Below are 15,703 nucleotides of genomic sequence, written 5' to 3'. Positions count from 1 at the left end.
ATGCCCACTGGAGACACTGTGATTCTGTGCAGCAGGGAGCAGACATGGCTCTTGGAAACATTTTGTGCGTGTTAAAGCAGCGCGGTGCACGGCCACACACTGACCCTGCCTGGAGCCTGGACCCAGGGCCTGGAGCCCTGCCCTCAGGGAGCCCCGCCCCTGCCCTCAGGGAGCCCCGCCCCCGCCCTCAGGGAGCCCCGCCCTCGCCCTCAGGGAGCCCCGCCCCCGCCCTCAGGGAGCCCCGCCCCCGCCCTCAGGGAGCCCCGCCCCCGCCCTCAGGGAGCCCCGCCCCCGCCCTCAGGGAGCCCCGCCCCCGCCGCAGGAGCCCCGCCCCCGCCCGCAGGAGCCCCGCCCCCACAACCCCAAACCCCGCCCCGCGGCCGGCCCCGCCCCCGGCCCGGCGCAGCACCGCCGGCCGCCGGCAGGGGGCGCTCCCCGCTCACACGGGACACCCGGCGGGGCCGTTCGAGAAACTTCCGGAAGCGGCGGGGCGGAAGTGACGGCGCGCGCTGGCGGCGCTTCCTGTTGGCGGCCGCTGCCGTTTGTCCCGGCGGGAGCGGCGGGAGGGGAGCGGCGGCCGCGCTGAGGAGGAGCCACCGGCGGTGAGTGCGGGGCGGACGGGCCCGGGGCTGCCCGGCCGCGGCCGTGCGGGAGGCAGGGGCAGCGGGGAGCGGGCGCTTGGCCGGGCCGCGGTGCTCGGCAGCGGCGTCCCCGGTAGCGGGGCCTCGCGGCGCGGCCGGCGCAGGCCCCGCAGTGGTGGATCGGCGCCGGGCGCCGCGGGGCTCTGCCTGGCCTTGGCGGGGATCGCAGGGGGCTCGGGGAGGGAGCGGCTGCCCAGGGCTCTCCCCGGCACTCGGAGCGGGACAAATCCCGGGACGTTCGGTCCCAGCCCGCACTGCCGCGCGTTCCCGCAAGGCAGAAAAAAAATCCGCATTTCCATTCCTTGCTCACAGTGCTGTCAGTGCCCAGGGGATGAGGGCGAGCCTCGTTTCGTTAAACAGACCTTGTCCTTGAAGCGCTTTTTGTCGCAGGGTACTGCCTCGGCGGCTTGGGGCGTTATTGTGTGCTCCTTTCTCAACAAGTCCCTCCCTGGAAGGAGACGGCAGTGAGCTGCGGGCCGCGCTCTTTGGCCGTGCCTGCAGTGCGAGGACCCGAGGATGAGACCCGGGGGGAGATTCAGATTAGATAACGTAAAAAACATTTCACGTTTAGGGTGGTCGGCCATTGGAATAGGTTGCGTAGGGCGGTGTTGGAGTCACCGTCCTTGGGGCTGTTCGGGAGCGCCTGGATGTGGCGCTGGGTGGGTTTGTGGTGAAGGGACACAGGGGCGGTGCTGGGGAGGATGTTTGGCCTGGGTGATCTCAGAGGCATTCTCCATCCCTGATGATCGTAAGCCAAGCGCGCTGTGATTGTCCCCCGAGGGAAGCAGTTTCGTTACCTTCCGCTCAGTGTTGATTTCTCGGGGTACGGGCAGGAGGGAGGTTTGTTGTGGGTGAGGTGGGCAGAGGTCGGGTGTTTTGAGCTCGCTGTTGCCAGGTTCCGAGCCGAGGTGAAAACTGACTCTGCCAGGTAAGGAACAGTGTTTGTCGTCAGTTTTTGTTGCACTTCAGAGGGGACTGTGGGCTGGGTATACGACTCACGTTCCTGTTTGCACCAACACTTTGTGTTGTGTTGCGTTGCTGTCTGAGCTCTGCTTGGCTGCTGAAAACATGTGCTTCGGCCATGCTAACAAAGGTGCTAGAAATAATTCCAAATACTGAACAAATCTGTTCTAAATTGTGGTAATAATAAACTGCTATTTATTTAGACACAGTAACATGAAATCTGCATTTATAATGTGCAAATGGTTAGACTTGTGTCGTTGCCTAGTCAGTGATCAAACCCAAGAGTTTTTAGAGTATAAAGTGTCAAAAAGGGATAAGAACAAGGTGCTGACACAAAGGGAACAACTGGGATGAAGCAAGGCTCTGCCTCTCCGGTCCTGCAGCAGAGGTTGCAGTCACAGCTGCCTGCTGACCTTAATTTTTGTTTACTCTTTGGAGATCCTTGTACTCCAGTTAGGGATTTTATGTTCAGCTGGTGATCAAGAGCCTAGTAGTGAAAATACCATTTAGTTTGATGGATTATGTTGTCAAAGAAGATTTGTTTGGACCAATGAGTAAGTGTATTTACAGATCTTGTCTCTGTGATTACTTTTTTATTGCAAACAACCAGAATTTTAACTATTGCACAACACTGGGCTAACTTTGTACACTCCCCTTGGCTCCTGTGCTGACTTCTCAATGGCGAATAAGAGTGTGTTGAAAATACAAGTTAAATTAGTATTAAATTTTCTTAAATAATCTCTATTGGAGTAGAAATTTAAATTGCTGCTTTTATTGGCAGCACTGTTCAGACTGCAGTGCTCCTAATAATGTAAACTAAATCTGTAAACTGCAGAGTTCGAACTACAGCAGATTCTTACCCAGACAGCTTCTTTCTGGTATTTTCTCTGTCCTTCCCAGATCGATGCCGTTTGCTAATTTATCTTGGCTGGGCTTGGGAAGAAGGCATGCAGGGCTTTACTTCCATGCAACACTGAGGTTTTAGTTAGAGGGCTAATGTGTTTTGGTACTGATTTTTTTAAATAGATAAATAGATTTCTTTACGAACTGTATTCTTTCTTTTATCCATTAGAAGTTTTGGAATGTATGCGGGGAGAGGGAATAACTTACGTTAAATCATCATCATCTTATGTAGGATGTAAGAGTTCCTAACAGTACACGAGAAATAAATACCAGCTTTTTGGTCTGTTCTGCATCTGTGCCGAGCTCGTTGGCGCAGTGAGCTCTGTGAGCTGAGCTTGCGTGGGCCGAGGGCGGCGATTGCGGGGTGCCCGGTCCGGAGCGGTGGCCTGCGATGGACGCGAATGTCGGCGCGGGCCGAGCGCCGGGCGCAGCCGCCCGTGCGAGCCGGGGCCGCTCCGCGCCGCTGCTGCGGAGGAGATGCAGCGCGGCAGAGCCCGAGCGCTGCACTCCAGACTGCTTCTGGAGCGTGGAGGGATGCTTTGAAGGGAAGTCGTTGCTGTAATTTTCGACTTAGCTGTGTGAGGTTTGTGTTAAAGCGTTGTGCTCCTTAAGTAGGAAGTGCTCCATTTCTCTAATAGCATTTGTAAAGAACCTCGTCAGTTGTGTCCTGGAAACATTTCCTGACAAAGCTTTTCCTTTGTCTTATTCAAGCAATGGAAGGATTAGTGAGAAATTATTTAGCTTTGTCAAAACTTGTTGGATCTTGCATATATGATGCTTATTTCTTTTAGGATTTAAAATAAAACTGTAGTTGAGGGTATGAGTAGTTTAAATTATATTTTCTTCTGATTAAAATACATTTGAATGGATGTTAGATTTTCTTTACTTCAGACGTAATGACATCATTCTGCTTTATTTATTTAACTGCTAGGGAAGAAATAATTAATGCATATACATTTCACTACTACAGTTACTAGTTGCACGTTTTATGTTTTCTGTTTGTTCTGAATACTGAAATCCTGCTGGTATTAGTGAGGACTCAGTTCTTAACAAGGATCTTAAAGGCCATAAAGTAAGTCTGAAGCCATTCATAGCTACATTGTAGCCAGTTTTTATTAACACTTTAATTTTTCTGATTAGAATTTTTTTCTGTCTTAAAATGTGGTGTGAATTGGTGACAGCCTATCAACACTCTGAAAAAGATCTTGCTCTTTGCTTTAATTAAGCTTTTTTTTTTTCCTTTTTTTTTCTTTTTCTTTGGCCTAAATAAAGTTATCATGACTAAAAAGCACTTTAGGGGGAATGTGTAGAAACTTTGAACTGTTTTCTTTTCCCTAAAGGATCATCTGATTGCATGTGATTATTTGCCTAAAACTTTCTGGGCCATGTCTTTCAGTTGAGGCTTTCACTATTTTTAATTGCTTAATCATATGCAGATCATATATTTTTTAAAATAAGACATGAATTTTACTTTGTATAAAATAGCCTTTTATGGTTAGCTTTAGGAAAGTGACAGTGTTCCAGATACTTGTGACACAGTTCCAAATTTGGACACCTGAGTTGTTTTGGAAAAGTGCTCCTTTGCTTTAAGGAAAGATCATGAATAAGTCCCCCTTTATCAGAGATCGGATGGATAAAGCAGGAGAGTCTCAGCCAAGGGAGTGAGGGTGGCCTGTTGACTGATCAACATCCTTCCCTGTTTTTTGTTAGTCAGTTTACATTTCTATCACAGATGAAGAGTTTGAATTTCTTCTGTTTCCATTTTTGGTTGGTTCACTCTTTTTTAATGGTTTCTTACTTGTTGCCCTCTATAGGCTTTCCATGTGCCAGGCAGCAATATAGACCAAGTCCTGTAGTTCGTGCCAGAGTTGTGTCTTGCTGCCCTTGGAGAGGAGAAGAGTGGACAGGATTCTTTGTAGCTTCCTGCCTTAAGGGGTGAGGGTGTCTCTTATTTGGCTGTGGTGGAGTTTTATTCTACAATGGAACATGAACTGTGAGGTAAAGCAGTCAGCCCAGCTGCCTTCTCCCTGTGTGAACTGGTATAATAATAACAACTGTATCCAAATCCACTCTGCTGTCTGACATACAAGCAGGATGTTTGCTGTAAACATGAGATTAAACTAAGCTTTTTGGAATGTTCATTTTATTAAATTCATCTCCCGGGGATGCTGAGGGAGTATTAAAATAATGAGCATGAACGTGGCTATTTAAGTACATTTTATTAATTTTAATTATATGGTAAAGGGACATTTTTCCATGAAACAATAAATTTCTGGAACTGTGAAGTTAAACTGCGACAGCTTTTCTAAGCTTAGGTAAGTAAAAGCTAAAAGTATTGAAGTTGTTGATATGCTTTAGTCTGCACTGCACTGTGCATGTATAAGTGGGAGAAAAAAATTAGTGCTGGTGCCTTGTTTAAATGTCTTTGTCAGGTTTATTAATCACAAAACTTACACAGGTTTTCTTGCTCTGTGTTCTTGCACTCATGGGTAACTTTATTTGTTCCTTAGCATTCTTACTCTTAGGAAAATTTTCTGTTAAACTGTGGGAATTTTTGTGTTAGCACAGTGGATTTTTGAGAGTTCAGTCAAAGTGAACTGGGATTCAGAGCGGGGTGTTTATTCCTCCAGAGCTGACAGCAGGATGCAATCCTTTAGTTAAGTCCATGGAAGGCAGGCAGGTGCTGGGACCTGGGTGGCTCTGGGACTTGCAGAGGATGTTGATGAATGCCTGCTCTGTGAACTTTGTGAATCAGGAGTCTGGAACTCCATCCTGCTCTCCAGGTGACTGCTGTAGTCACTAAGCTCGAGCTGTTCTGGCATCTTGGAGGACTCTCTGTGCTGCCCATTGCTTCATGGCCAGAAATAGATAACTTTTTCTGACTAAGCTGACTGCAAAGGTCGCATGCCCCTTGCTGTCTGAATTCCCTCCTGGCTGCTCTAAAGAATTTCTTGTTTGGATGCTTTCCCCCTTTCTGTATTTAGTTAGGGGTGCTGCTTTGTCATCCCTGCTGGTTGTTTGTTGGATTACTTGCTTTTCTCTTGTCTGATCCTATAAAAGTTTGGAGCTCTCTACATATCTGTCTTCTGTAATACTTCTCATGCTTTTTATGTAGCTGGGGACTGTGCTGTAAAGAGCATTTATGAGCCAGGTTTTGGGTAACTGTGGTCGAGCGCTGGGCTGAGCTGTGTGGGGAGAGCCTGAGCCTGGTCATGTGGCCTTGTCACTTGCCTTGAGCCAGTAGTTCAGGGCCACTGCTCCGTAAACCAGAACAAAGCTGCCTACTCCTGTGGTGACTGAGAAATCTATAAAGCTTTGGTTCACTTAAACATTGGCCTGTTTGATTTTCATGCCCCAAAGAAGGAGTTGGAGTAGCTGATAGCACACTGTAAACATAGTGCAGTTCCCAGCTCAGGGAACTACAGATTTTTGTGAGTAAACACGAAGGCCATGAAACATCTTCTTTCAGCTGGTTTATTTTTTTTTTTTTTTTTGGCTTGTCTTCTGAAATTTTGAAGATTTTCTGTGGATGGAGGCAGGAAATCAGCTAATGTGGGCTGGCTTCCTCCTGTATGTAGAAAAAACTCTCAAGTGACTAATTAATGAGCCTTGCTTGTATATTTGGAGAAAAATTATTTGACAGATTGCTTGTTCGGAGAAGATTTTTGTCATGTCATTTTGATTAGGACAGTTGGGTGGTTTCTTGCAGGGAGATATATGGTTTGCATCTTTGAAACATTTAGGCATTTTCACCATGCACATTCCTACTAGCCTTAAAAGTACTGATTTTTTTTTTTTTTTAATTGACTATCTTGTATTTTCATAGTCAATGGCCATCCATATTCTGATTTATTATAAGCTGATGGTGGCTGTATTCTTGAGTGGCTATTTTAAATACTTCTGTCCTGAAAAGATTGCAGATAGACATCTTTTCTATTTGTGAATATTGTTGGATATTTTGGGGGAGAGCAGTTTTGTGGGTGTGTAGTCAGTCACAAAACTGACTTTTTGGTCAGTCTTACAGGCTGTTGAGGGGCTAAATATTAGCTGACATTTTTTTTTCTTAAGCTGGACAAAAGAACCTGCAGATAAATTTTTTTCTTGTAAATATTTTTAAAACATTTTATATCCAAAAAGTTCCTATGATAACTGAAGTTTCAGCAGTACAGTTTGTGCTTTATGATAACTAGCAGATAGAAATAACAGGATATCAGAGATGAATGCTTCCTGTCACCTGACTTTGGTGACACTTTGATTAGGAGAATGAAAATATTCAGAATTTGTTTTCTTTAGAAGGTTTGTGGCTTGTTTTCATTCCAGACTTTATACTAGTGAGCAATAACACTCACTAAAGACAGAATATGCAATCCCCAGACATTTCTTTGAAACAAATAATTTCTCTATCTTGAACAAGTGGCTTTTTAGGGTCAGAGTTATCTGTTAAGAGGTGGTCATGTTTCAGGTGCTTCAGCTTTGTATTTTGTCCCAGCTTCAGGCTTCTGTTGTCTAGGATATACCGTGTTTATGTTGAGTCTGAACTTCACAGCTTTGCAGCATTGCTTTTAAATAAGCAGGAAAGTTTTGAAAAAAATACCGTGTTGAAATCAGTATGACTACCTGTGTGCACAAAGTTCTCTAGGAAAAGATGTGATTTATTTCTTACATCTAAGTTGCTTTTCAACTACATGCATTTTCTAGTTAGAAGCTTGAGTTGTAAGTTTTCCCTCTAAGATAGGTACCAGAATTGAGAGGAGAGCTAATGATACTCTTGTATGTAAGAAAAGGAGAATATGGATTCTCCTTTTATAAGGAGCATTATAGTATATGCTCCTGTCCTGTGGCTTCTTGCTGTTTGCCTACTAGTTTTAGGCTGGTATCTCTTGTTAGGAGGGATTCTGACCTCTGGCCTTAAGCTTGACTCATACTGGATTCCCTCCTTCTGATTTCTTTTAGCAAACTATACGTTCCATATATGCTGTTGTTCATAGGGCTGGCTGTGGGATTTGATAACATACTTAACCATACTGACTTTGCTTCTTGCCTCTGTGTTCACAGAGCTGTTCTAATTGTTGTGTGGGAAACAGCAAAACTAGAGAGGCCAGTTGACAGCAAATATCCTGGGGTATTTTTGGTAATCTGTATGTTTACATATTGAAATCTGCCATTAGTATATTATTATTGGCATTCTTAATTTTAATGCAGGTCCCCCAACTTCCTTTGGTGTTGGTCACAGTATTAACTGTACCCTTATGGTTTTTTTGATGTGGAGATTTCTTCAAAGGGCTGTTTACTTCCTACACTTTAATTTTGTGTTTGTGGGACTGTATGGTTAAGTAGATTGCTAAAACCAGCCAAGTTTTAAACACGTGGGCCCTCCAATACCTTTGCTTCTGTAAGTGGTTTGGAGAGGGGAGGAAGCATGACAGGGTATCTCTTAAACTAGTTCTGCCATTTGAGAAAATGTGTGTGTAACCATAATCCATAATTAAAGTTAATTAAGCTTTAACCTACAGCAGGAACAAATTTTGAAGATGTACCAATTTATTTTAAAAGGAAGTACTTTTTCAGTGTTTATGATCCAGGATGTTGAAAAATTCATGTAAAAGTAGTACAATAAATTAATTTCAGAATATTTCACTAGGCTACATCATACTTAGTTCTTTCAGCATTTATGGGAAAGAAAAGGAAACTGAGACTGCCTGGGCTGAAATGAAAAATGCTGAATGACTTGAGGGAGGAAAGGTTATTTCAATGAATTTTTGTTCTTGATGCATAAGATAAGAAAATGTGACTAATACATTGCTGTATTATGTTCTGAGTGTATTTGGGTGACTTTCCCTGCAACAAGTTGATAACTACTGGAAAAGGTCACTGTTTCCTTGTTCATTAAATTAAAACAAACCAGCAGTGGTGGGATGGAAAGGGGTTTGGAAGTTTTGCCAGAATGGAGATTTTTTTTTTAGTGGTGGAGAGAAAGGCAGCATTGCATGAAGACATGAAACATTCTTGAAACATTTTAGAAAGAAACATTCTTTCATCTTAGTGGTCTTTTCGTTGGAGTAATGGTCAGTGTAACTATTCCTTGTAATCATTCTCTGATGTTGACAAGAAACTGTCAATATTTAAATTTCTTTTTTAACGTCTAGATTTCTCAGGACTCTTGTGGTAGCTATTCTTTTATACTAACAAACAGTAGGTGCCTCTGCACTTGAGTTGGTTGGTTACCTTGCAGTTGGAGCAGTCTTGCCTGGTTTTGTGCTTCTCTTGGTAAACTTAAAGGAGGCTAATGGTATTCAATAGCTTTGGCAACATGCATATGTTTTGTCAAACTCTTGAGTACAAGAAAGGCTTATTGGACTCAATAAGATTGAGTTTTAAGTTTCCAAGACCTGCACAAACATTGCTTTTCTAAAGGGAGCATGTCAGTGGAAGTAACATTCTGAAGAACAGATGGGTCCCTTTGTTTATGCCCATATGTGCTTTAGACATGACAGGTGTCATAGATAACAGGTGAACTTTCACATTCAGAGTTATTAATATCTACATCAAAACTGTAATCCAGATGCCCTTCTTAAAATACTGATTGAATTTACCTTATCACTCTAATCTGTTTCAGGAACTGCTATATATTTATGTGTTTGTGTACTGTGTTTCAGTGAGATTAAAGAACATAAAAATCCAAATTAAAGTAATTGTTTGATCTCTTGACCTAAAGAAAAGCAGTTTCTTTTTTCAGATTTAGAAAATTTGAACTTTGTCTTTCTTTGGTCAGGTTTGATACAAGGGAATTCCAGGCTCCTGCCTGACTTTTATGAAGTAGCAGCACTGGACAAGCTTCATTTACAAGTTGTTGTTATTACAGGACTGGAAAGACTTGGCTGTTGTTACCACGAGAACTCCTGAAACATGGTGGATTATTATGAAGTTCTGGGAGTGCAGAAGCATGCCTCAGCAGAGGATATCAAAAAAGCGTGAGTGTCACTGCTGTGGATGTTACGGATTTTAGGGGACAGATACAACGACATGGTTTTCAAATTCACACTTTGTTGTCTTCCCGTGTTCTTTTGCAAATTCCTGCACATGCTGCTTTATCAACTCAAATGTTTGAACTGTGATCTTGGATGATTGCAAAGCCCATCAGCCTAAGTGCAAGCTTAGCTTTGCACCTCTAAGTAAGAAGTTATGAACACTTTGCCTAAAATGTTTCATTTGAGGATAGGAATTGTGTGCAGGTGTAGCTGTCAAAGAAGGCATTGGTTTTAGGGTGTTCTTAGAGCTTTATCAACTTTAGCGTATGCTCTTGATCCTCCTCTTGATGCCTCCCTTGGTTGGTTGTAGTACTGAATAATTACAGAGCTCTAAGGAGAAGCCCACAGCAGAGGTATTTTGGAATGTTTTGCTTAGGTCTCACAGATGTTGATCATCAGAAATGCACAAGAATAATTTCAGCATAAGTAAGGAACCCCAAACCTACTTTCTAATTTAAAACATATCTGAGTAGGTGGTTCTTTGTGTACATGGAGGTTAGTCCCAATATCTAGGTGCAAGATAAAAAGCACCAGGAATTTCTTATTTTGATCCCTGACAACCTGTTTAACCTGACAACATTGTGTTTATTTGTATAACATGTTCTATTATTTCAGAGTAAAATAGTCTTTGTTTTTCTTCCTCTTAGGTACCGTAAATTGGCACTAAAATGGCACCCTGATAAAAATCCAGACAATAAAGATGAGGCGGAACGGCAATTTAAGCAAGTAGCTGAGGCCTATGAAGTCTTGTCAGATGGTAGGTATTTTAAAAGGGCGCTTGAACTGCCTATTTCTGTTCTGGGGATCTCACTGAAAATGTTGATCTATGGTGCTTTGAAGGGATATTGTAATTTTGGTTCACCATCCAACTTGACTACTTCCTTTTCAAGAGCAAGGAAAGAAAAAGATGCTTGCAGATAAGACACAATAAGCAGAAATTTTGAAACAAAAATTTCAGGATTTTCCTAGATACGTAGCCAAAGTAGAAACTGAAATTCAGTGTCTGCTAGAAATTTCTGTGGAGACTTCTGTGAATTCCAAGATCATTTTTTTTTCTTAGGTAACACTGAGGCCAGTGTTACCATCAGTATAGGGGTATTGTTTTTATCCTCCGAAGTCAGGCTAGACCAACTCTGAAGTATTCACTGTTGGGTCTACAGCTCCTAGTTTTTGTAACAGTGAAGTCTTGACAAAGCCCAAGCATACTGTAAACCTTGCTGAAAGTTTGGATTGTATTTGAGTGAGTTCTGTAAATTCAGTCAACTGTGATACTAAAGATAGTGTTTATTTTGAATTGTTTGAAAGAGGTGTTTAGCCTGACCCATGTAGTGCAGGAATGCAGTTTACAGTTCACCCATGTCTTTTTGCTTGAAGAGTATCACTAACTTTTGCCAATGTTCTGACAAAAGCAGCCTGAATAACAACAAAGTGATTTAAGCTACTTTGATTATTTTCCTCTGTAATTGACTGCAGCTGTCTGTATGCTATTTCTGAAGTGTCCTTGAATTCACCTGAGACAGTGAGCATGGGAAAGCTATATTTAAAGCTCTGGTAGCATCTAGATTACCTCTCAGAGTTCAGCCTGATTTAGTGAGCTGCAGTCTTGTATACCGTGTTTCTTTGCTTGGTTTTGATACTTAATTAACAGGGGAGAAAAAGAACTTAATTTATCATTAGTTCATTGTATACTTGTCTCTTAGAGTACTTTATCCTTCTTAAGCTAATTTTTTTGAGCAGGATAAAAATAGGATACTGGTCTGGTTGTTATACAGATCTCTAAGTTCTTTGGATACAGTACAGTGCTAGAATTTTAGAACAGCTTCTAAAAGTGCTGCCAGTTTTTGGATCTATGCCAAATCCTAAGTTACTGGTGTCTTAACAATCATTTGTACAGCAGGGATACCAGAATCCTGAGCCCAGTGGTTGAGAGGCAGTCAAATGTTCTGCAAACTTAATGAAATTTTCTGACACCATTACAGGCTTGAATGATGACAGATTTTTGGCAGAAGAATAGTTTTGTAAGGGATTACATAAGCAAAAAAATACTGAAATTGGGTGATCATTGAACACGCTTCCCCTGTGGGAAACGTGGTTTCAAAAATGGAACATTTTTCAAGATGAATTTTGGTCTTTGTAAGCCCTCAGGGCACCCTTGCTGTTTCCTGCCCATGACAGTTTATCTACCTTGCTGCTTTCTTCTTCATAATTTGATGGCTAGGTTAACCTCCTTTCTTTAAAAACTGCTGTCTATAAAGGCAGTACAGATAATGTATCAAGCTTTGGGGATTTGTCTCCATGTGAACCTATTGCAAGCTATTTGAGATGATAACCATTATATAAAACTTTAATTCCTGTTAGTCAGAAGTATTTTACTTTCCAGCATCTCTTTGAGGCAACTGCATGTTCTTTTAGTGATGCTGTTTAAATTAAAAAAAAATCTTTCACTGAAGAGATGCCACTGGGAAAAGCATAATAATATTAAGAGAATAAAATCAAATGCCCTGATTGGTTTTTGACTGATACTTCCACAACAGTCCAGGTAAAGTGAGCTGTCTGTCTGCCTCCTTAAGGTCTTCAGATTCCCTTCCCATACCAAAGTGCCATCTGATCTTGTGCAGTAATGTAGAGTTCATTTTTCTCTCCTTTCTCATGAATACTGGCTGGTCTGCAGTGAAATTAATAGTCATTCCATGCCTTCTAAAATAATAGAGCAAGCAGTTTGAGTCACATCCTTCCATGGCATTTTGGAACATCACTTCATTCTCCATTCCATATCCCACAATTAAGCTAGCAGAAGTGGTTATAAGTAATTCTAGGGGTTTTGCAATCACTCAAATAAACACTGGTCTTCCTTTCTCATAACTGCCCCACAATGGGCTTGGTCTTGTGCAAGAAAAGGAAAAGAGGCAATGGTCAAGGTTTCCAAGAGGGAGAGAAGGAAGGGAATGCTTGAGCACTGGAACTGTTCTCCACACAGCCTAATCTTACCTAAGATAAGACCACAGAATCTTACCTAAGATCACAGCTTTATTCAGGCAAGATGTGACCAACTTCACGTTTGGACTTGTGTGGAGGAGCAGCTTGAAGACCAGAGGTCCTTCACAGCCTTAAAGCTTTTCATGGTAGCTGTCCAAAGATGAAATCTGCCATATCCTTCTTAAAGGCAAATTTCCATGTGAAGTTTGTCTTTAAACCAAACTTTTTCTCATACATCAGGACCGGACCTTCTACATCTTTCTGGTCTTAAGTTTAAAGTTCAGTAACTTCTTCCTGAACTAAATTGCTTTGGCAGTTCTTGTTTAAGATGGTCAGCAGTTATATGCTAGAACTTCCTTAAATAAACCATCTTTGAGAAGATGCTTAACTGAGAATGCGTTAAGTGTTTTTATTTTTTCACAAAACCAACAAACCTGTTTACTGACATGATGTACAACTTCTCCTTGTAGCTAAAAAACGTGACATCTATGACAGATACGGAAAAGAAGGCCTAATAAATGGAGGTGGAGGTATGTTGACAACCAGCCGTTTTTTGCATTCTCTATTTTCTGTAGCTTTCTTTTCAAGACAGAAATCTGGAAATGCCTGTACCAGGGCCTAAAATTCAGTCTTTTAAAAATCGAGATTGCAATTGTTTTACAGTTTTTCTAGTTATTATGAAAGGTATTACTGTTATCTGAAAACAGAGAAACTATTGTAAAAAGTAATGAAGTAATGTGTGTACTTAAATGATATCTGAAAGAGAAATGTTGGAAATTGTTTATATTTTTAGATGATTGAAATACCCTATAGGCCTGAACTTTCTTATTAGTAAGAATATGTGAAGGTAACTGAAATTTAACTTTTTTCCTTGTTTTGTTTTGTTTTTTTTTTGCAGGTGGAAATCATCATGATAATCCATTTGATTTTGGATTTACATTCCGCAACCCAGATGATGTCTTCAGGGAGTTTTTTGGTGGAAGGGACCCCTTTTCATTTGACTTCTTTGGTAAGTGATTCCCTGGTTTTAGTTATGTGTGTCTGAAGTGTGGCTAAAACTTTGTTCTTACAAAACAAATGTAGCTAATGCAGTTTTAATAGAAATAGTTCTGAAAATGAGGCAAACAACTGGTATTCTGTATTATATTTGAAATCTTTGTTTCATACCTGTTTCTTGGTCAATTTTATTATACAAGAATAGGTATGGCTTGCCAATTAATGTTTTGTTGGAAGGCCTGGTTTGCCAAACCATAAAGTGATGTCTGCAATGTCTCTTGAAAGTTGAAAGGAAATCATATTCAACAGAAAAAGTGCATACTGGAATTTTCTCTTGAGAATTTGAGCAGGCTAACTTAGTCTGTTGATTTCTCTCTTTTAATCTGTAAATAAATTAAAAAATAAAACTTTGAGAGCTTCTGAACAGGACAGCTTAACTATAACTGTTACACCATAACTCTCAGAGTGAACTTGGGTCCTAGCAGGACTGATTTTCTTCTATCAGAATAGGAGCAGTTGCATACATAATCTAGACACCACGAAATTCATGTCACTTGTTTGCTTGGGGTATAGAGCCTTTAGAGATTCAGTTAAAATAGTTGTTGAGGCCTGAATTCTTCATTTAGGAAGCATTCATTAAAGGAAGCAATATGTGATAAAAGTTGTCAAAGTAATCTATTAGCCCTCATGCTGAAGGTCTTCTGGCTTGTGATGTTGCTTGCTCTAGGAAGCAGGTCTTTTCAGAGGTGCTGGGATTCTTATGCAATCTCTGTGTAAGTTCAACTCAGCAAAATGCTGACCTATAAAGCAGAACAGATCCTGTGTTCAGTGTTTACTGTGAGAAAGTTCCATACTGAAAACTGCAAGAAGTGTACTTGAAAAAACAGGCTTTCTTCCTGTTCAGTATGTAGATACTGATTTAGCTCTGTAATAATGTTTGTAAATGTTTTAATATTTTAAAAAATAATCTATTGTCTTTGGCAGCATTAAGTGGGTAGTTTAGCTCAGATTTTAATTATATCTTTCTCTGGTTTGCTATTTCAGGATCATCAGCTGTTAGATGACTAATGAAGGATTAGAAAGGGGGTTAAAGGGCTAGAGGTTGAATGCAGGAGAATGGTAGTTGATTAATTAGATGAGTAACTAGAAGGAAGAATCTGATAGAAGATAGGCAGCTGAATTGGGCCGTCAGATCCAGTGTGAAATCAGCTGAAAGTAGGAAAGGGAAGATTGGAGGAAACTTCTAGCAAAATACTGATGAGTGGAATGGGCTCTGAACTGGGTAGATGCAACTTCTTCACTGTCTGCAGCAGAATAAGAATTTTAGGAAGTACTAGACAAGGATTTCAATTTAGATAAGTGATCTCAGCACTGGTTAGGACACATCTGGAGTACTGGGTTCACTTCTGGGCTCCATAGTAAAAGAAACAGTTACTGGATAGAGTCCAGTGAAAGGCCGCTAAGATAATTACAGGAGCTTCTCTCGCATGAAGAACAGATGGGGAGAATTGCTGGAATTGTTCAGTATAGAGTTCTCAGTATAAGAGTCTCATCAGTGCATTGGGAAGGGAGTGGAGAGATCAGAGGCAATGACCACAAATGGAAGCACAGGAGTCTCTGCCTGAACTTAAGGTAGCACAACTGTACTGTGAAGGCAACAGTGTTGGAGCAGGTTTTCCAGAGGGGATGTGGAATCTCCATGTTTGGAGATAGCTAGAAGGCATATGGAGTGGTCCTGCAAATCCCATTCCAGTTAATCCTTTTTGAGCAGGGGATTGGACTGGATGAGCTCTAGAGGTCCTTGTCAAACTCAGTTGTTTTGTGATTGTGTGGTAGAAAACCTGGAAAAATCTGAGCAAGATGTTGAGTAGGAAGCTAGTGTGGAGGAGCTGGGAGAGAGTGTTCAGTTCTTTTGTTTATTTTTTCATTGAAGATTTATTAAACAAAATAGTTGGTTCTCAATCAAATACCTTTATAGTAAATTGCATAGGTGAGATGCTACTAGTGGGAGACTGACATGGGCTCTGATTGTGGTTGTATTTACTTCATCAACACTAACAGAAGACTTAACTTGCTGTCTCTGAAAATGTCAGTATTCATGATTAACCTTAAAGCCATGAAGTTTAGTCCTGCTGTTAAATAAATGATAGGCTTAAAGAAAGCTGAGGCCCTGCCTTTTGGGTTCCTTAGAAGGAA

The 15,703-nt window shown here is 41.5% G+C and overlaps 1 protein-coding gene across 3 annotated transcripts in view; it reads left to right on the top strand.

Annotated features, from left to right (window-relative positions):
• Window positions 1–478: 478 nt before the first annotated feature.
• The window catches only part of DNAJB6 (DnaJ heat shock protein family (Hsp40) member B6), a 57,394-nt gene continuing 42,169 nt past the window's right edge, over window positions 479–15,703 (top strand). For 2 of the 3 annotated variants that reach the window (XM_068174434.1, XM_068174426.1), the window contains exons 1-4: window positions 9,364–9,478; window positions 10,183–10,292; window positions 12,982–13,041; window positions 13,410–13,520. In XM_068174434.1, the coding sequence (XP_068030535.1) occupies window positions 9,414–9,478; window positions 10,183–10,292; window positions 12,982–13,041; window positions 13,410–13,520 (346 nt within the window). In that variant the 5' untranslated portion in view covers window positions 9,364–9,413. Of the gene's footprint in view, window positions 603–9,363; window positions 9,479–10,182; window positions 10,293–12,981; window positions 13,042–13,409; window positions 13,521–15,703 lie in introns of those variants that run through there. The other variant, XM_068174418.1, reaches the window with a different exon arrangement.

This window comes from Anomalospiza imberbis, chromosome 1 (genome assembly GCF_031753505.1).
Source record: "Anomalospiza imberbis isolate Cuckoo-Finch-1a 21T00152 chromosome 1, ASM3175350v1, whole genome shotgun sequence".
Taxonomy (NCBI): Eukaryota; Metazoa; Chordata; class Aves; order Passeriformes; family Viduidae; genus Anomalospiza; species Anomalospiza imberbis.
This window is presented reverse-complemented; position numbering and strand designations above follow the sequence as displayed.